We start from the raw sequence: 20,980 nt of genomic DNA on the forward strand, positions 1-20,980 counted from the left end.
ACAGTTAAATGAGGATACTGGAGTAAGGCGTAATCCAATATGACGAGTGCCCATATAAGAGAAGATTAAGATACAGATGCACTTAGAGGGACAACACCATTTGAACACGAAAACTGCCATTTGTAAACCAAAGAGAGAGGTCTCAGAAGAAGCCAACCCTGCTAACATCTTGATCCTGGATTTCTAGCCTCCAGAACTATGAGAGAATAAATTTTTGTTGTTTAAGCCACCCAGTCTGTGGCACCTTGTTATGCAGTCTTAGCAAATTAATACAGGCCCTAATTGATAGATGAATAACCTGTGTCTCAAGTCACACACTAAGCGAATAGCCAGATTACTGCAGTATTCCATTTAATCAATGGTATGTTTAAAATTTTAAGATTCATAAAATTTAAAAAATTATGCAAATTTTCTTAGAAAAATGGCATACTACATAAAGCCAGCTTTCCTGTGTATGGGATGGGAATGATATTACGACAGCTGCTGGCTCTAGGACTTTGCAAACCAAAGTCTTACATTCATGGTCTGTATTTAACACTATGAAGCAGTCAGTCAGCCTTTTAAAATTATTTCTCAGGGGAATCCCCTGGCAGTCCAGTGGTTAGGACTCCACACTTTCACTGCCAAGTGCCCAGGTTCAATCCCTGGTCCGGGAACTAAGATCCCACAAGCCACACGGTGTGGCAAATAAATAAACAAATAAACAAATTCTCTTGTCCTGGTGCTAAACTGAGTGGGGGCTCCTCTTTGCAGAGGGCAAGTTTCTAATAAAATGTACCTCCCCAGGCACAGAAAATGAGCTAAACTTAATGCCTCTTCCTTCAGGAATGTAAGAAACCTGATTCCTCCCAGAGTGAAATGGCTTTTTTCAGCCGGCCTCTCTTACTTCTCACTAGGAATTCTCTACCAAATGTGCATCAGTGTAAGATTTGCGAGTTAAAACATTGGCCACATGCCAGTTAATTAAAAAGGAAGAGCTAAGAGTGTCCTGGGATATAGAAACTCTCTCTAGATATAATCTCCAATCTTCACAACAATCCTAAGAATCCACTTTACAGACGAGAAAAATAAGACTCAGAGATTAAGTGACAAGCCAGGAAGCTAATAGTCAACCCTGATCTAGTTGGTCCCAAACTCCAGGTTCTTTTCATTTCCTGAAAAGGGAAGCAATTGGTAACAGCAAATCCATCTATATATGTGCTGCCAAAGGGAGCACAACAGCAAATCCATCAGAATTCTGGGTTGGGGACTGCTCTGTTACCAATAAACGAATCTGCTCCCATTCCAGAATTTCAGTTAACCACAAACTCAAATGCCTTAAAAGGTAAAGAGGTTATTTATTTTTTTTTTTTTTTGGCTGTGGTTCACTGCTTGTGGGATCCTAGTTCCCCGACCAGGGATTGAACCCAGGCCAGGGGAGTGAAAGCGCTGGGTCCTAACCACTGGACCACCAGGGAATTCCCAAGAAGTTAATGATTTTTTTTTGCGGTACGCGGGCCTCTCACTCTTGTGGCCTCTCCCGTTGCGGAGCACAGGCTCCGGACGCGCAGGCTCAGCGGCCATGGCTCACGGGCCTAGCCGCTCTGCGGCATGTGGGATTTTCCCGGACCGGGGCACGAACCCGTGTCCCCTGCATCGGCAGGCAGACTCTCAACCACTGCGCCACCGGGGAAGCCCAGCTAATGATTTTTAACGGGACAGTTATAATAGGACAACAGGGATTGGGCTCACACTCAATTTTCATAACACTGTGCCAGCCAAACAAAATTTAATTTTAACAAGGGCTAGGGTGAAATCAGCTGTTAAACAGCCCTTGGTTTGAGGACAATTAAATAATTACATAAACCCCAGCACCATGCTTCTCTTTTTAAAAAATGTTTTCTTACACAAGATCTAGCTGACCTCTACAACATCCAATGAGAAAGATTAGTCAATTAGGAGCATATCCACTTAACAGCTAGGGAACCAGGTTCAGAGGTACTGTGACTTGCACAAGATCATTTAGCTATCAAGTTGTGAAGCTGGGACTGAGATCTAGACCCTGTAATTCCATAGGCCTTCTCTTTTCATCCAACCTCAGAGAACAACTTCTTTTCATTCTCTGATAAGACACATAATTCTATTCAATTTGGCTACTGGGCTCCTGCCCTTAGACTAGGTTCTATCCATCTTGATCTATTTACTCACAGTCATTTTAACTTAAGAATTACTAGGGCTTCCCTGGTGGTGCAGTGGTTGAGAGTCCGCCTGCCGATGCAGGGGACGCGGGTTCGTGCCCTGGTCCGGGAAGATCCCACATGCTGCGGAGCGACTAGGCCTGTGAGCCATGGCTGCTGAGCCTGCGCGTCCGGAGCCTGTGCTCCGCAATGGGAGAGGCCACAAGAGTGAGAGGCCCGCATACCGCAAAAAAAAAAAAAAAAAAAAGGAATTACTGACCACTGACTAATTTTCATTAAATTTTTATCTTGTTAAAAAAAATGAAATAACATAAAAAAACCAAACAGTTACTGGCAATCAATTTTCTAATTAGTGCATAAGAACCGGGAGCAACTGAAAATTAGTACTGGGACTTCCCTGGTGGTCCAGTGGTAAAGAATCTGCCTTGCAATGCGAAGGACTTGGGTTCGATCCCTGGTCAGGGAACTACGATCGCACACACCGCAGGGCAACTAAGCCCGCGCGCCACACCACTGAGCTCGTGCACCTCAACTAGAGCCCGCGTGCTGCAAACTACAGAGCCCAGGCCCTCTGGAGCCTGCGTGCCACAACTAGAGAGAGAAAACCCGCACGCTGCAACTAGAGAGAAGCCCGTGCACTGCAACGAAGAGCCCACGAGCCGCAACGAAAGATCCCGCATGCCTCAACGAAGATCCCGCATGCCACAACTAAGACCTGACGCAGCCAAAAATAAATAAATCAATAAATAATTAATAAATCTTAAAAAAAAAAACTAGTACCAAAGACGTTTGCCTAAGAGATTCCCCCCTCCACCCACCATATCTGACTTTTTAGGAATTCAACCTCATAATACAGGTTTTTCTTTTGCAGTGAGTTCTCTCCCTAGACCACAAATCCAACCAACCACAAAACTGAAGTATATCTGACCCTTTGTGAACACCTATACCATCAGAATTAATTAAATCAAACTTCCTCCAAAGTGGATGAAACCAGCTATGATGCTCGGATTGGAAGGGTAGGAAGATAACACACAATACACAAGTGACAGATACAGAGACTAATAAATGCAATCATTTTCAAAGATGTTCTTCTAAAACTTACATGGCTGAGCTTCTTATCAAAGATGACAACAAAGACCGGGTTAAATTTTGCCTGTCTTCTTGCTGGTCTACCTGGTAGATAATTGCTGTGAATGTATACAAAGTTGATGGCAAAATTTTGGTACATTTAAAAATTTTTTAAATTGAGGTATAGTTGATATACAATATTATGAAAGTTTCAGGTATACAACAGATTTGACACTACTGATTTATAACTTTGTTAGCTAAAATCAGCAATGTAGGACTAGTTCTAGGAATCTCACCACCTACCAATTCTTCGTACTGAGAATCAGCCAGACACTAATCTTTTCATTGACTACCTGACTCCCCAAGCTACTGCCCTATTTTTCTGTTCTAATGAATAGGAAAACTATTTTTTCAGCAGAAAAATAGTTTTTTTAATTAAAGAGGACTACCTGCCCTCTTTATTATGAATTATTTAAACACTTAAAGTTACAAATGTCATGACTTGGCACTGCACCCTAATTACTTTAGTAATTGTCTCATAATAACGACCTTCTTATATAAATACAATACCATTGCAAACCTAAGAAAATTAACGAAACATCTATTATCTAGTCCATATGCAAATTTCCTTACTTCAAAATGGCTTTTATAGCTAGTTTTTTCGCCCAAATCAGAATCTAGTCGAGTTTCAGCCCTGTATTTAGCCTTCTATTTAACATTTTATTATGAAAAATGTCAAATATATACAAAAGTAGACAGAATAGTAAATAAAATGAAACTCAATGCAACAATCATTCAGATTCAATAATCAACTAGCTGCCATTCATCTATGCTTCCATCTATTCACAGACCCTGTATCATTTAAGGAAATTCCTGGCATATCATTCCAACAACATATATTTCAGTATGTAACTCCAAACAATAAAAACGGTTTTTAAAATTACATAATTATTCCAACATTTGGTCACTTTTTTTTTTTTTTTTTTTTTTGCTGTACACGGGCCTCTCACTGTTGTGGCCTCTCCCATTGCGGAGCACAGGCTCGGGACGCACAGGCTCAGCGGCCATGGCTCACGGGCCCAGTCGCTCCGCGGCATGTGGGATCTTCCCAGACCAGGGCACGAACCCGTGTCCCCTGCATAAGCAGGCGGACTCTCAACCACTGTGCAACCAGGGAAGCCCCATTTGGTCACTTTTAATCTACAATGTCCCTGTCCTCCTTTCCCCCAACCCTTTTATTTACTTGTGATATTGACTCTCTGAAGAATGCCTTAATGTCTTAAAGAATGCCCCACATTCTAGTTTTGTGCCATTAATTTATACCCCTATCCTGTGTGTTTCCTGCAAAATGGAAGTTGGGTCTAGAGGCTATAACAGATTCAGGTTAAAAATACACTTTGGCAAGAATACATATAGGTGATGTTCTTTGCTTCATACTACATCACATCAGGAGGCATCTAATGGCAGGTTGCCCAGATGATATTAAATTTGATGGTAATCAGATCTCTCTTCTTGAAAGTCATCTATGTACCCTAAGTCTCCATTCACATAAAATTAATGTAACATGTTTCTTGACTATTACACATTTTATGTGTAAGATATAATAACATAATGAAATAACCAACTTTAAAAAATAGGCATTGCCAATATTGTTGAATCTCTGTGTGCTCTGTTTCACTCTAACTCTTCAAATCTGACTTCCATTCCTTCTGCTCCAAAGAAACTGCTTTTATCAAGGTCACCGATAACCTCCACATTGCCTTATCTAATGGATAGAAATTTCTGTCCTCTTCTTAACCCCTCAATAGTAGTTACTAATCCCTTCTCTCGAAACACTCAGTTTTCTTGGCACCACTGCCAACCTCATCCAATCTTCTCAGTCTCTCTTGATGGCTCCTCTTCCCTATATCTACATATTGGTTTCTATCTTCACTCTCTCGAGGTGATTTCATCCATTCCCGTAACTCCCAAATTTATGTCCCCAGCCCAGTCCTTTCTCTTGAGTTCCGAACTCATATATTCAACTACCTATGGAAATCTTCACTTTCGTATCCAAAACTAACTTAATTTCTTACACCCTCCCCCCACCCCCCCGCCCCAGCAATACCAAGAGCAACAGCATTTACAAGTTACTTAATCCAAATCCTAGGTTAAAAAAACCCATCATCCTTGACTCCTTCCCTTCTCACACTTTTCTGATCTAACCTACTGACAAATCCTGAATGTATCTTGAATGTATTTACCTCTCTCTCACCCCATACAAGTCACTATCATCTCTTGCCTGGTTACTACGACAACCCACCCCCAACCCATCACCACACAACAAAATCAGAGCATAGCACTGCTCCCATGTAGAAGTAAAATCTTCTTCACAATTTAAGGCGCTGCCTATATCTTCATCTCATCTCATTCAACTTTTTACCCTCAGTCATCATATGCTCCTGTCACAATGGCTCTCTCAGTATTTGGAAACTATCAAGCTGTTTCCGGATACAGTCTTCACATTTCCTGTTTTCTTTCTGTCCACAATGCTCTTCCCTAGCTCTTAGAATTGCTAATTCTTAACTTAAGAATTACTAGGGCTTCCCTGTCACACTAACCCAAAGTAAGCTACTCCATTTTTGTCAGAACACCTGTTTTATTTCCTTCGTTACACTATGTACAATCTGTATCTGTTCTCCTGTGTAAGTTCTACAAAAACTTCTGTTGTATCCCCAGCATCTATGATATATACAAATATTTGCTGACTGAATCACTGTTCAAATATCTAGTCAATACTTACCGAGCACCTACACTGTCCCAGACACAAGGTGTAGCTGTAACAGTTGCTTAACAAGCGTTTGCCAGTAAGTGTAGGGTAAGGGAAGAAATGTACAGCAAAGGAATCTTCCTTGTGACTGGAGTGGAGCAGAACTTCCAAAAGCAGATTTGAGAAAGATTTCTTCCCAGAAACCCAGAAAGCACAGGTTTCCTCCAGAATTGGTATGAAAAGTGAATAGAGACGCTCTGTTGTAAGGACACACACACACACACACACACACACATAAACAACTTAAAAAAAAAAAAAAAGACTGCAGGACACAAATGGCTCAGAAAAAGACATTTTAGACAGCTACACCAGTGACCTTGTCAGTATTCATTCTATTTGACTTTCTAATTTGTCACTGATGATCACTTCTGCCTTCTTGAAACTCCACCCATGATTCTGAAGGCACCACCCTCTCCCAGTTCTCTCACCTTTCTAACCACTCCTTCTCAGGGTTTATACTGTGTTCCTCTCCCAACACCAATCTCTCAATGTCAGTGTGTATCAAAATTCTACTTTTGGTCCTCAGCAGAAGCAGCCCCCTTTCCCAAGTGACCTCCCTTAGCTTCAACCTCCACTTTTACACTAAGTACCAAATCTCTGTTGTCACAACCTTTGCCTGTGTGTATTTCCAAATGCATACTGGCTATCTCCACCTCACTTTCTCTCTCCTTAAACCAGTTTCTTCTCCTAGGTTCCCTAGTTAGGAGTTAATGCCATTACCATTCATCTGGTCTTAGAGTCAGCCATGAACTTTCTATTCCCCAAAGACAACAGGCTGGCAAACTGATCTTCACCTGTACCAAAGATTCTCTCCTTAACCTCCTTAACCAAACTCTATCCAGGCTCCTCTGAGCCCTTTCTCAACTAGGTTCAACCTTGGCCCATCAAGATTTGAACAAAAAACACTAACATAGTTTCTAACAGCTCAAGGTCACATCACTAGATGACCCTAGCCCCCCTTAAAGTGCCTGCCTGAGAGAATCTCAAGGCTGCCAAATGAAATTACTGTTTCAGCCAACACCTGAATATAGGGTTCCTGTTTCCCAGGTTCTGTGGGAGGGTAGGAGACTACCTTCAATAAGCCCCAGTAGCAAACCCAGTTGGGTTTCATGTGGACCACCTCCCCCTTCCTTGCATTTTGTAATTTTTCATTTCCCTGACTTTACTGAGCTCTCTCTCACCCCCACCTCCATTCCCTCATCCTTCCTTTAAAACACCCAGTTACCTCTGCACAAAGTTGAAATCAGTTCACACTTTTCCCTATTGCAATGGTATATTACTGATTAAAATCTGTCCTTATCACTTTGGTGTCCAACTTTATCTGTGTTTATCTTTGTTTACCTGTTACTACAAACTGGTTCCCACTGACAACCTCCAATGGCCATGTTTTAGTTCACAACTCATCACCTCACTTCTAGATCATTAACTCTTTGAGAGCAAGAATGTGTAGCACAGTGCGCAGCACACACATGCTCTCAAATGTTCTATTCAACATTTTTAAACTTCAGTTTTCCAAAAGATCTGAAGTGGTTTACAATAAATTCAACAAAATAAAAATACCAAACCCAAAAATCTGGAAAAGGAATATACACATATGCATAGAAAATGGGGAAAGATGAATGCAGATCAGCAGAACCCAAGAGTCATTTAATTATTGAAACTGACTTGCATTTTGACATGTCAGCTACCTGTCAGCCAAAATAAAGCAATATGATTGAGCTCTTACATAATTCTCAATATCCATGATGGTGTCCTTTGAAGCACAAAAGTTTTAAATTTTCACTAAGTCCAATTTATCTTTTTTGGGGGGGTGGGAGACTGCTTGTGCTTTCAGTGTCATGTCTAAGAAACTGTTGTCTAATCCAAGGTCATGATGATTTACTCCTGTTTTCTTAAATGGGTTTTATAGTTTTAGCTCTTTACATTTAAGTTTCTGATCTAAGTTAATTTATTTTATTTTATTTTTACTGTTTTATTTAATTTATTTTTTGGTTGTACCGCGCGGCATGCAGAACTTCCCCAACCAGGGATCGAACCCACACCCCCTGCAGTGGAAGCAAGGAGTCTTAACCACTGGACCACCAGGGAAGGCCCTAAGTTAATTTTTATATATGATGTAAGGCAGGAGTCCAACTTCATTTTTCTGCATATGCATACTTATTCTTTTTAGGCAATATATATATCAATAGCACATTAGGATAATCAAAATAAACCAGTGATTCACACAAGTCCTTTCTTAATGAATTTAACATTAATTGAGATGCCTTCAAAGTTTTTATGATAGAACCAATCTACTAAACTAACAAACTCCTGTGATATATAAGTTCCTTTCCTGTGTCAAGTTACTTATTTCCATGTCCTGCTAGGACACCTCCATCAGGCACCAAGGCAGGCAAGGATCATGATGCTCCTGCCAAAAAAATCACACATCTGTGTCCTTGCTGCTAGATGTGAAAAGAAGCAGTCTTCTCAAGTCCAGTCCAGAATGCTTTCCAAAGTCTCTGACCGTGGTGGAAAGTTTTCATCTACTAAATCCAGACTAAAAGCCTTTTGAAAGCTCTTTCAAAAATGCCAAAGTCACGGGCTTCCCTGGTGGCGCAATGGTTGAGAGTCCGCCTGCCGATGCAGGGGACACGGGTTCGTACCCCGGTCTGGGAAGATCCCACATGCCGCGGAGCGGCTAGGCCCGTGAGCCATGGCCGCTGGGCCTGCGCGTCCAGAGCCTGTGCTCCGCAACGGGAGAGGCCACAACAGTGAGAGGCCCGCATACAGCAAAAAAAAAAAAAAAAAAATGCCGAAGTCAGGGACTTCCCTGGTGGTCCAGTGGTTAAGACTCCACACTCCCAAAGCAGGGGGCACTGGTTTGATCCCTGGTTGGGGAACTAAGATCCTGCATGCCACAGGGTGCAGCCTAAAAAAACCAAAACAAAACAAAAATGCCAAAGTCAATCTCTAATCTCTGCAGAGGGTATGTTCCCAGGGAAAATTCAAATTTGATTGGTAATGATTTAGAAACAATTTGCTTAGCTTTTAAGTCTAAGCTCATACAGAATCCCCATTTTATTTATTTTTTATAAATTCTTTTTGTAAATATTCATTTGTTTATGGCTGCACTGGGTCTTTGTTGCTGCACGTGGGCTTTCTCTAGTTGCGGTGAGTGGGGGCTACTCTTCATTGCGGTGCACGGACTTCTCACTGCGGTGGCTTCTCTTTGTTGCAGAGCACAGGTTCTAGGCACGTGGGCTCAGTCGTTGTGGCGCACGGGCTTAAACGCTCTGCAGCATGGGGGATCTTCCCGGACCAGGGCTCGAACCCGTGTCCCCTGCACTGGCAGGCGGACTCTTAACTACTGCACCACCAGGGAAGTCCCTAGAACGCCCATTTTAGAGGTGAGAAAACTGATGCATAACTTGCAGAAGGACCCAGCTACTAAGTGGAAGACTCTAATCCAGATCTTTGAAGACTCTAATCCAGATCCTTCTGACTAAAGCCAAAGCTCTCTCTATTACATATACTCTGCTCAACAGCATACTAGCCACAGGGGTCTCCTTTGTTATTTCTTGGAAGAAGTGTGTCAATGTTTCTTCTTGGATTCTACCACCCTAACCACTGCCTGACTCAATCTGTCAGACATGTGGTCCAGTTCTTGCCAAGAATAGGGAATACAGGGCTTCTCTGGTGGCGCGGTGGTTGAGAGTCCGTCTGCCGATGCAGGGGACATGGGTTCGTGCCCCGGTCCGGGAAGATCCCACATGCCACGGAGCAGCTGGGCCCGTGAGCCATGGCCGCTGAGCCTGCGCGTCCGGAGCCTGTGCTCCGCAACGGAGAGGCCACAGCAGTGAGAGGCCCGCGTACCACAAAAAAAAAAAAAAAAAAAAAGAATAGGGAATACAAATATCAGAAGATACCAACACAGGGACTTCCCTGGTGATACAGTGGATAAGACTCTGTACTCCCAATGCAGGGGGCCTGAGTTCGATCCCTGGTCGGGGAACTATATCCCGCATGCTGCAACTAAGAGTCCGCATGCTGCAACTAAGATCCCGCGTGCTGCAACTATGACCAGGCACAGCCTAAATGAATGAATGAATGAATGAATGAATAAAAAGGTATCAACACAGATATGAATGGAAGTAGAATTTTGTAGGGACTGGCAGTGGTTAGGTAGTCATTTGAAGGCTATTTGCCACTTCAAAGGAAAACCAAAAACAAACATTTGAGTTAATCCTCCCTGTTCTGGTGTAGGGTTTGAAAATCTTTTTAAAAAGTTTAACATTGGGGGCTTCCCTGGTGGCGCAGTGGTTGAGAGTCCACCTGCCGATGCAGGGGACGCGGGTTCGTGCCCCGGTCCGGGAAGATCCCACATGCCGCGGAGCGGCTGGGCCCATGAGCCATGGCCGCTGAGCCTGCGCGTCCGGAGCCTGTGCTCTGCAACGGGAGAGGCCACAGCAGTGAGAGACCCGCATACCGCAAAAAAAAAAAAAAAAAAAAAAAGAGTTTAACATTGGGACTTCCCTGGTGGCGCAGTGGTTAAGAATCCGCCTGCCAATGCAGGGGACACGGATTCAATCCCACATGTCGCAGAGCAACTAAGCCCGTGTGCCAAGACTCCTGAGCCTGCGCTCTAGAGTCCGCGAGCCACAACTACTGAGCCCGCATGCCACAACTACTGAAGCCCACGCGCCTAGAGTCCGTGCTCTGCAACAAGAGAAGCCAGCCCAATGAAGAGTAGCCCCCACTCGCTGCAACTAGAGAAAGCCCGTGCGCAACAACGAAGACCCAACACAGCCAGAAATAAATAAATAAATACACTTTTAAAGAAAGAAAAGAAATACTTAGGCTGAGTGAAGGCACTGTGCTGGATAGAATATCAACAGGCACACCTGAATAGTGTGGTATTAGTGAAAGGAGCTACAAAGCCAGACAATCTGATTTCTGGTCTGCTACTTAACAAGTGTACAGCCTTGAGTGTCACTTATCTGTATCTCAATTTTGTTACCCTTGCCCTGTCTACCTCAGAGTTACAGTGAAGATCAAATGAGAATACACATGAAAGCACTTTGTAAATAGTAAAATGCTGTGCTAGTAAGGTAGAATTAGGTTTGGTAATAGTTTTTCAAACTTCTGGAATTTCTCTCAGAGCTTTTTATGACCAAGAAATACTGCAAACAAGGAAACAGTATGGAACAGTTCTGACGGCATGAGGTTCTCAGGGTGTTTGTTATCTGTAAGCCTGTCAGAACTGTCAATAACCAAGACAATGGGAGAGACTTCTCTATGGACAACTGGATTAGTCCATAATGGGGCCATAATAAGGCTCCTCATATTCTGGCAGATCCTCACAAGAATGGGCTGAAGAATGATCACTCCAGGAAACAAAGCTGAATCTATAAATCAGGAGGTCTGGCTAAAAGATCATGTGGGAAAAACAATCTTCTGTACACACAACTATATATTCAAAGCTCAAGGCCTAAGTGAAGCATGGCACACTGAGATACTGCATCAACCAGATAGCTGATAGTCCAAGTTCTCTAATCCTAATTCTCTCCTAGGATTTACCAGTCCTTTTGGCCCTTGAATCTATATATAAATGCAATGCTCAGACCTAGGAATGGGGAAGTAAGGGGTGGTGAGAGACATAGGAGAGGCCCAGGATAGCTACAGTCCAATTTCTCCAAAAGAAAAATTCCAAACATCCCTTGTAGACTGTGCAGAATCTGGAGGCTCTTACCTTCCTAGCGACACCCCATTGCCACTATCACTAGGTGCTACAAGGAACTAAAATGAATTACTTAAAGTAGGAAAACCAAAGCGCTTACCTTCCATTTCAGTCAATGCAAAAACATTCACTGAATATCTCCCAAGCACTCACACTGCTCAAGGAATCAAGGTGAAAAGAGAAATCCAAATGGTTATCTCCAAACTGACTCAAATAGACAAGTGATTTATTATTCATTTAATAAAATGTATGTGCCAGGCACTGTGCAGAAGCTTCTGCCTTCAGGAAGCTTTACAACCTAGTTTAGTCTCACAGCATCAAGAACAAAAAACAGGGCTTTCCTGGTGGCGCAGTGGTTGAGAGTCAGCCTGCCGATGCAGGGGACACGGGTTCGTGCTCCGGTTTAGGAAGATCCCACATGCCACACGGAGCGGCTGGGCTTGTGAGCCATGGCCACTAAGCCTGCGCGTCCGGAGCCTGTGCTCCGCAACGGGAGAGGCCACAACAGTGAGAGGCCCGCGTACTGCAAAAAAAAAAAAAAAAAAGAACAAAAAACATAATGAATCTAAGTGTGCAGTGATGTCAGAGAGTGGAAGTGAGAACTATTTTTACTGTGTGGTGAGTTCTGAAGTGGTCTTTGAAGGCTAGATGGTTAATATTTCTAAAGGTAATGGCGTAGGGAGGGACAGCAGTTTACCAGGAGCAAAGATTTAGAGATCAGAAAGCCCACGGTTGGTTTGAGGGACAAGATCAGTTTGGTTAGAGAGGTATAAATACAAAGGCCCACAAGCAAAATGTCTTTGGGATGTAACAGTGAACTGCTGGCCCCTATTCTGCAGCACTCCGCCCCTCCATCCCCAGTCTTCAGACAAGGAGGGTTCTGCATGGCCTGTAGGTGCATTACACAAATCTCTCTGACTGGCTCTTCATTTCAACCTTTGGTAATAGGAGAAAGGGTTTTTCTAACAGCCCTTGTAACAAAATAAAAGCAGGATTTCTCTAACCTGTACATATTAATTCAAAAAGGAGGAGCTAGATTTGGGATGCAATCTTCTGAGGAGCCCAGGACAATATGGGGAAGAAGAGCCAGACTGAGAGGCCACACAAAGGGAACCCTCTCTGTCCTCATTAGACATGCTATGGACAGACACTCAGTGCTGCCCCTCAAACCTTGTCAGCTCCTTCCAATATGATGTAGTGAGAAAGAGCACTGATTTGAGAGTCAGGTGAGCTGGTTCCAATCCCAACTGAATAACCATGGGCAAATTACCCACTATTTTGAGTCTCTGCTTCCATTACCTATAAAATGAGAATAATAAACTTTATAGCCCAGTATGATTGATGAGGTAACGTGAAAGTGTCTAGGGTCTAAATGCTGAATCAATGGTATTTCCTTTTTCTTCTCAGCCCTACTTTGAAAGGCTTCAATTCCCCATGAGGGCAATTTCCCAGAAGTCAGAGTCAAAGAGGACGACTATATTTTCTTGCTCTCCATTAGCAGGTGGTTTTTCCTCTTCCTTTCTCCTAACACTGTAGCTCCCTTCTCTTAACCTTTATCCTTCTATTCCATCTTCATTCCCTCCAAAGCTAGGCTGTAAGAACCAATAAGCCAGAGTTTTTTGTTTTGTTTTGTTTTTTTAGGCCACGCCGTGTGGCATGCAGGATCTTAGTTCCCCAAACAGGGATCAAACCTGTGCCCCCTGCAGTGGAAACATGGAGTCTTAATCACTGGACCGCCAGGGAAGTCCCAAGCCAGAGTTTTCAGAAAGGGCCTATTCTCTACCATTTACCTCACCCCAAGATAAGCAATTCTAACCACGTCTCATTACAATTATTGCTTCTTTGGAAGATTTAAAAGCTGATGACTTTCAAATCTACATCTGCAGTGCATATCTAATACTCAAGGGGTTCCTTCTATCCATGTTCCATAAGCACCTCAAATGCTTAAAAAAAATTTCTTTTTAAGTCATCATCTCCATAAACCTGCTCCTCATACATTCCTTATACATTTCATTATCCACAATCCCATATCTGGAATTCTGAAATCAAAAGAGCTCTGAAAATAAGAAGGTTTTTAGTATATATAACACAAAACACATTTAGCAACAAAACCTGAACAAAATTAACATGAGACTATTTATAGCCCTTATTAATCCCACTCAATTAATATTCAAATGATTTGCCTGAAAATATTAATATTATTTGACTATACAGGGCTCTATCCCAGACCCTGCTGGAGGTGTTATGCACTCAAAAGGGTGAAACTGGTTCATGGGGGAGGGGGAGAACTTAGATATTACAATGGTATGTGGCCCTCCAAAGCTCAACCTTACAAATAAAGACTTATTCCCTAGTATCTAATTTTTCTTGCTGGATTTTCTTGAGTATTACATAAGCAGCATTGACACTCACTTCATAAAAGGCAGACAAAAAGTATGCAAGAACTATACTACAAAGCTATGGCAAACAGACAGCTATGACTGGGGGACTTTCTCTTGACTGATGGCTGAATTTTGAAGTCATATGACAAGAGGTGGCCTGAGCATGCCTGTTTTGCCCTGTGGATGTTATTTATGTTTGATCCTCAGTGCTTCTGTGTGTGACATGGGTTTTGATAATTAAATTAAAAATTTACATTTTATTATTTAATTCTACAAATTAAAATGTGTCCCAATTAATTATGCCAAGTGCTAAAAAGAAAAATGTTAACAATATCTGAACGACTATCTAGCAGCTAGTTAAAAGTTATTTTCTCATATCAGCAAAAGTTAAAAAGTTTACTAAAAATAATGTTAAGAAACTGATTTTTCTCTATTGTTTTGTTTTTGCTGGAAAATGAACAACTTTAAATGATTTTTAAAAATCTGATTACACTGTTTCTGTATTTATAAATACTAATTTGCAATATGCAATTTGATACATTACAACTTATATAAGTAAATAAAAGTTACTCAGCAAATACAGCTATAAAACTTAGTTAAATGTAAATAGCTTTTTAACTTTTAACCTAAAAATCTTGTTTAGTCACTCTTAACCTTGCACTGAATAAAAAGCAAGCTTTATGCTTACTCATTTTATGTATAAAGCACAGACATACTTACTGTACGTAAAAAGATATAGAGTATATCTGCATGTTAAAATTTCATGGGAGGGATGCATTAGGGAAAAAAGATGTCTAAAAAGGCTTCTTAGGAAGGTGATAATGAATGGAAAGGTTGAGGAAACAATGATATAAGGGATTAGGGAACTGTACCAGTATCTTCTCAGCTTTTCAAGTCAGAAACTTGGGAGTCACCCTTGACAACTCTTTTCCCCTTATCCCCATATCCAATCACTAGTAATGGTCAGCTTTATTTCCTATTTCTGGACTGTCTCTGTCTCTTCTTCTCCATTCCTACTGCCATTACCCTAACTCAGATCTTCATGATCTCTTGCCTAGACTTTATAAGAGCCTCATTAACCTGTTCCTTTTCTCTTTATTCCAAACTTCTTGAAACAGTTTGTCTCTCCTCTCTTATTTCTTAGCCCACTCCAATCTGCTTCCATGCTATCAAAACTGTTTTCGTAAAAGACACTGATCAAGTGCAAAATGCTAAATTCAATAGACCTTTTCAGTCATTTTTCTCGTCCTCTTGGCAGCACTCAATCTTGATAGCCATATCCTTCTTGAAATACTCTTTTCCGTTGGTTTATGAGACATCAATCACTACTTGTTTTCTTCAAATTGTGGCTGCTGATCCCCTTCTTCCTGCACATTAAAGCTAATGAAACTTGAGGTTCTCTTTTCAGCCCATCTCCCATGATATACATTTTTCATAGGCACTATCAGTGATTCCCATGGTCTTAGTTACCATATATAAACAGATGATGAATTCTCTATCTCCATCCCCAGACCCCACGCTTGAGCCCCAGACTTCTCTATCCAGTTGTTTTTTGGACAGCTTCCCTTGGAGGTCACAGAGATACCTCAAAAGTGTCCAAATTTAAACTCAACTCAGTTAAAAGCATCACTATCCACTCTGCTGCTCAAGGCAAGAGGCCTAGGAGTCATGCTTAATTCCACCCTGCCCCAACCACTTTCAGCCTCCAGATGAAACCAATAACCAAGCCCTGCTAATTCAAATTCCTAAATCTTATTCTCCACTGTTACTACCTCAATCTCCATCAACATCTCTTGCTAGGACTACCACACTACTTAAGAACCAACTACTTCAAGAACCTCCTGGTTGGAATGTTATCGCAGTCTAATTCATTCTCCCCAGAGCAGTCAAGCAATATAAATAAATTAATTTGATCACGTCACTTCTGAGATTAAACCTTTCAATGGCATTTCACTGTTATCAGGATAAGGTCCAAATATCATTCCCCCTATGCTACCAACCCACCTAGCCTACCAATCTTTTGCTTGTGAAATAATCATTTCACCCTGCCACTGACAACTATCCATAGATCAGCTCTCATTAGCTTAAAGGCCTTCCCTGATCCCCCTATGGCGGGGTGGACCCCCTTATTATATAAATCCATAGTAATGCGGACTGCTCCACTCAAAATATTTATCATTTTATAATGGTATGCGATACAAAATCAACTGGGACATAGGAAGAAAAACATACACATATGTTGTAACTAACACACATATATATGTATATAAATAACATATACAAATGTTACATATATATAAAAATAATATATACGAATGTTACATATATATAAGTAAGGCTTACCTTTATTATGCATTAGCCTATTAATACTGGCAACTTTTATCTGTTGGTCAGGTGGCCAAGTTTTCCTGAAGGAAGACTGGGAGTTATACCAATCAGGTGAAGACACTAGTTCATTCACATTTATCATACTGCATGACACTGTAGTTTGTGTGCCTAGTTAAGTGGATTTACAAAATAGCTACTTTTAACTAAATTAACATTCACAAAATAAATAAACAGCTTAGAGTCCTACCAAGAAACTGAATCGGGGCTTCCCTGGTGGTGCAGTGGTTAAGAATCCGCCTGCCAATGCAGGGACATGGGTTCGAGCCCTGGTCCAGGAAGATTCCACATGCCGTGGAGCAACTAAGCCTGTGCGCCACAAATACTGAGCCTGTGCTCTAGAGCCTGCGAGCCACCATTACTGAGCCCACATGCTGTAACTACTGAAGCCTGCGCGCCTAGAGCCCGTGCTCCACAACAAGAGAAACCACTGCAATGAGAAGCCCGCGCACTGCAACAAGTAGTAGCCCCCACTCACTGCAACTAGAGAAAGCCCGCACACAGCCACGAAGACCCAACGCAACCAAAAATAAATAAATAAATTTAAAAAAAGAAAATGGGGCTTCCCTGGTGGCGCAGTGGTTGGGAGTCCGCTGCCAGTGCAGGGGACACGGGTTCGTGCCCGGGTCCGGGAAAATCCCACATGTCGCGGAGCGGCTAGGCCCGTGAGACATGGCCGCTGAGCCTGCGTGTCCGGAGCCTGTGCTCTGCAACGGGAGAGGCCACAACAGTGAGAGGCCCGCGTACCGCAAAAAAAAAAAAAAAAAAGAAAATGAATGGAAGATAATGTTAATAATGCAGGAAGAGGAACAAAGAAACAGCAGAGCTGATGTCTCTGGAAGTAAAAGCTCCTAAGTACCAGAATTTCACCTGCCACATCACAATAAAACAAAACAAAATAACATAATGACCAGCTAATCAGATCTAAGTCAGCCAAAGATTTAAAATTATCTAGAAGATTATTTAAAATATGGACTTACACTCTCTCATGCACCTTACTCTGAATGTATAATATGCTTAAAAATAATACTTACTGAATACACAATGCTATCATGATCAGCAAGACATTTAAAAACACTTGTCTTGGGCTTCCCTGGTGGCGCAGTGGTTAAGAGTCCATCTGCCAATGCAAGGGACACGGGTTCGAGCCCTGGTCCAGGAGGATCCCACATGCCGCAGAGCAATTGAGCCCGTGCACCACAACTACTGAGCCTGTACTCTTAGAGCTCGCGAGCCACAAATACTGAGCCCACGTGTCACAACTACTGAAGCCTGCGTGCCTAGAGCCCGTGCTCTGCAACAAGAGAGGCCACCACAATGAGAAGCCTGTGCACCTCAATGAAGAGTGGCCCCTGCTCGCCGCAACTAGAGAAAGCCCGCAAACAGCAACGAGGACCCAACACAGCCAAAAATAAATAAATAAAATAAACAAATTTAAAAACACTTGTCTTCATCCTTTTATAATAAATACGGTGTATATATTTTTTGGCCTTGCCTCACGGCTTGCGGGATCTTAGTTCCCCGACCAGGGATCGAACCCGGGCACCCTGCAATGGAAGCAGAGTCCTAACCACTGGACTGCCAAGGAATTCCCAAAATGTGTTTAGATTTTAAAAGTTAACTTGTAACATCTAAAAATTTTTAATCTGTTATGAAATCATATGAAAATTCAGATTTCCAACCTCAAGGGGGAGAGGGATTGTGGAAAGGGATGCGAAATTATGCAGTAAGGCAACACTAGACCTACATTCTGTCATGGCAACAACTGGCTGGACCTCATCAGATTGCATGGGACTCTAGTTGGCCCGCCAGTCTACATTTGGTTGATTTTACTCGATTACCCATTAGAATTTAAGCTGTAGGATTTCACTAAAAATATATATATTTTTTTGTCTGTTTTGTTCACTGCTGTATTTCCAGGGCCTAGAACAGTAGCTGGCACACAGTAGGCATTCAGTAAACATTTGCTGAAATTAACAAATAACAGGTGCCTGCCTGCCTAATCCCTAAAAATGTTTCTGACAAGTATTCATAATATGTTTCTGCCTTCCCCTAAAAGACAAATTGATTTATCTTTTATATTTAGCACAGGGCCTGACACATACTAAGTACTTTATTTGCTCACTGTATGACTAATAGCAATTAGTTATCACTTACTGAGTACTCACTGTGTGCTAAACACCACGTTAAAACACTTTACAAGCATTAGCTCATTTAATCACCCTAACACTCCTATGAGGCAGATGCTATCACCCCTGTTTTAAGAGATGAGGAAAATCAATCTCTGGAGATTAAGCAATCGGTCAAAGCTCTAACTGTATTACAGAATGAAATAACTGTAACACAAGATAAAATATGAAAAGAGCTATAGGAAAGGCAAGAACAAAGTGCTACAGAATTCAGAAGGACAGTTCACTTCCAGTTTGGAAGGCATAACACACATATTTGGGAAAGGTCCCTGAGGGAGGTAGCATTTAAACTAAATCTTGTAAAAGGGCCAAGATTTTCATAGGAAAAGATGGGTGGGGAAGGGATTGCTTTTGTCACTTTCTCTACCAGGAAAGGTGAAGTACATACCAAGGAGGTAGTCTGAGTAGAATGTAGGATATGTGGATAAATATTAAATCGAACAAGACTAGTAAAGTCAATAGGAAGGCCTTGAATACCATACCCTATGGGTTATGATTTTATCCTGTAGACAAAAAGAAGTCCATGAAGGTTCCTAAACTAAGGAGAAGAGTGACAAGACCAGAAGGGTGTTTTAGCAACGTTGCTGCAGCAGAACTGGTCAGGGTGCGGAGGCTATATAGAACAGATTTAGAAGGCTCCTGAAGTAACAACACCTTTACAATTTACAATATTTTCTGACACCTAGTACTTCACTGACACTTCACTAACAACATTAATAAATAGTATTATCATATTTTCACATCAAGGAGCCTGAGACTTAGCAATTTTAAAGACCACAGAATTAAGTCTTTGTGGGACTATGCTGTGAGAATAACCAACACAAAACAATTTAGGGAAGACATCAGTAACAGGATCACAGTATCCAACAACTGCCAATATAGGAAGGGAAGAAAAGAGTAAGGAACCAAAAATAGGTAAGATTTCTATCTTACGCCCTAGTGTCTGGGCCAGTGGTCCCACCATTAACAAAAATGTAGGAAAGGTACACCAGAAAGGGGGAGTGAGTTTGATGCTTGTGGGACACAGTTTAGTAGCTCTCTAAGTTGCTGTTAGGAACTGTGGGGTGGGTGGGCAAGGCTGGAGGGAAACTAAGAAATGGGATAAATTACTTCCTGACCTGGAGGCATTATCAGAAAGGTTTTGTTACTTGCAGCAAACCAGAAGCAGCTTTTAGTATCCTAGAGCCCAGTGACAGGACAGTTCCAAAAACATCATGAAGAAATCAGATTCTTTCCGTCTTCTCGACCCTCACCCTTAGAACTGCCTGCTCTTATTTCTAAATTCTGCCTCATGATTCCAGCGTTGCTAATGGCAATTTCAGAGTCAGAAAAGGGATCTTTCCTTTCCAGAGGCAGAACACAGCCCTTAATAGCCTATATTTTGGTTAGAACCATACTACCTGAGTATTTCCTCTATTTACTAGCTGTGACCTTGCTTAAGTTACTGAACCTCTCTGTGCTTCAGTTTTCTCAACTAGAATGTGAGAATCTGAGAAATAAACGAATTAGTATTACAGTACTTAGTGCCTAGCACATAGCAAGTTCTATGTAAGTGTTCGCTATTATTATAGCTTTCCTATCTCTCCATCTCTTTGAAGCTCTCACACTTTGGTGATACCTGGGTTAAAATATAAAGTGGCAAAAAAACAACAGAATAAAACTTGGCAAATAAGGAACTCTTTTCAGAAGTCCTCCAGGCTTCCTTTCACATTCATTAGCCAAAATCTGCATCACATGCCCATACTTAAATCAATCACAGCCTAGGGAGATAGAATTACAATGATTGGTTTAGTTTATATCAATCAAGACCTACCCCCTGGGGCTGGGAAGGTGCTGCCAGATTCCTGGTTAGCAGGATGGCAGGAACAGCGATAAAAACGACCGGTGTCTGCCAAGACTTAGTCTTGAGAGGCTGCGGTCTCTGCTAGGGAGGGTTAGAAAAAGTAACTTCCAGAGCTGCAAGCCTCAACCCCACAGGGTTCCTAAGAGCAATGAAATCACTGCAAAGGTCTGTTAAGGCTAGTGAAGTTTGGCACAGGAGAAATAGTATAGGATATAGGCCAGAGCTCGAGGAGCGTACTCTTGAGAGGCAGTGAAACACAGCAGGTTCTAGATTCATGGAGGTGTGACGCAGGCCATGTTAGCGTTCCCAGCCCTAGGGCCTAGATCACCAGCCTTGGACTTAATCACCTAATCTTCTCAAAGCCTGTTTACTCATTTATAAATGGGGATAACCCAAATTATCTCGGATT

The 20,980-nt window shown here is 42.0% G+C and overlaps 1 protein-coding gene across 2 annotated transcripts in view; it reads right to left on the bottom strand.

Annotated features, from left to right (window-relative positions):
- Nucleotides 1–20,980, bottom strand: part of KPNA6 (karyopherin subunit alpha 6) — a 51,758-nt gene that overhangs the window by 28,420 nt on the left and 2,358 nt on the right. The window contains exon 1 of one of the 2 annotated variants that reach the window (XM_030871039.3): nt 16,498–16,525. The exons of the other annotated variant lie outside the window; for it this stretch is intronic. Within the exon in view, the coding sequence (XP_030726899.2) occupies nt 16,498–16,510 (13 nt within the window). The 5' untranslated portion in view covers nt 16,511–16,525. Of the gene's footprint in view, nt 1–16,497; nt 16,526–20,980 lie in introns of those variants that run through there. 2 annotated transcript variants of the gene reach the window in all.

Source organism: Globicephala melas, chromosome 1 (genome assembly GCF_963455315.2).
Source record: "Globicephala melas chromosome 1, mGloMel1.2, whole genome shotgun sequence".
In the NCBI taxonomy this organism is placed as follows: Eukaryota; Metazoa; Chordata; class Mammalia; order Artiodactyla; family Delphinidae; genus Globicephala; species Globicephala melas.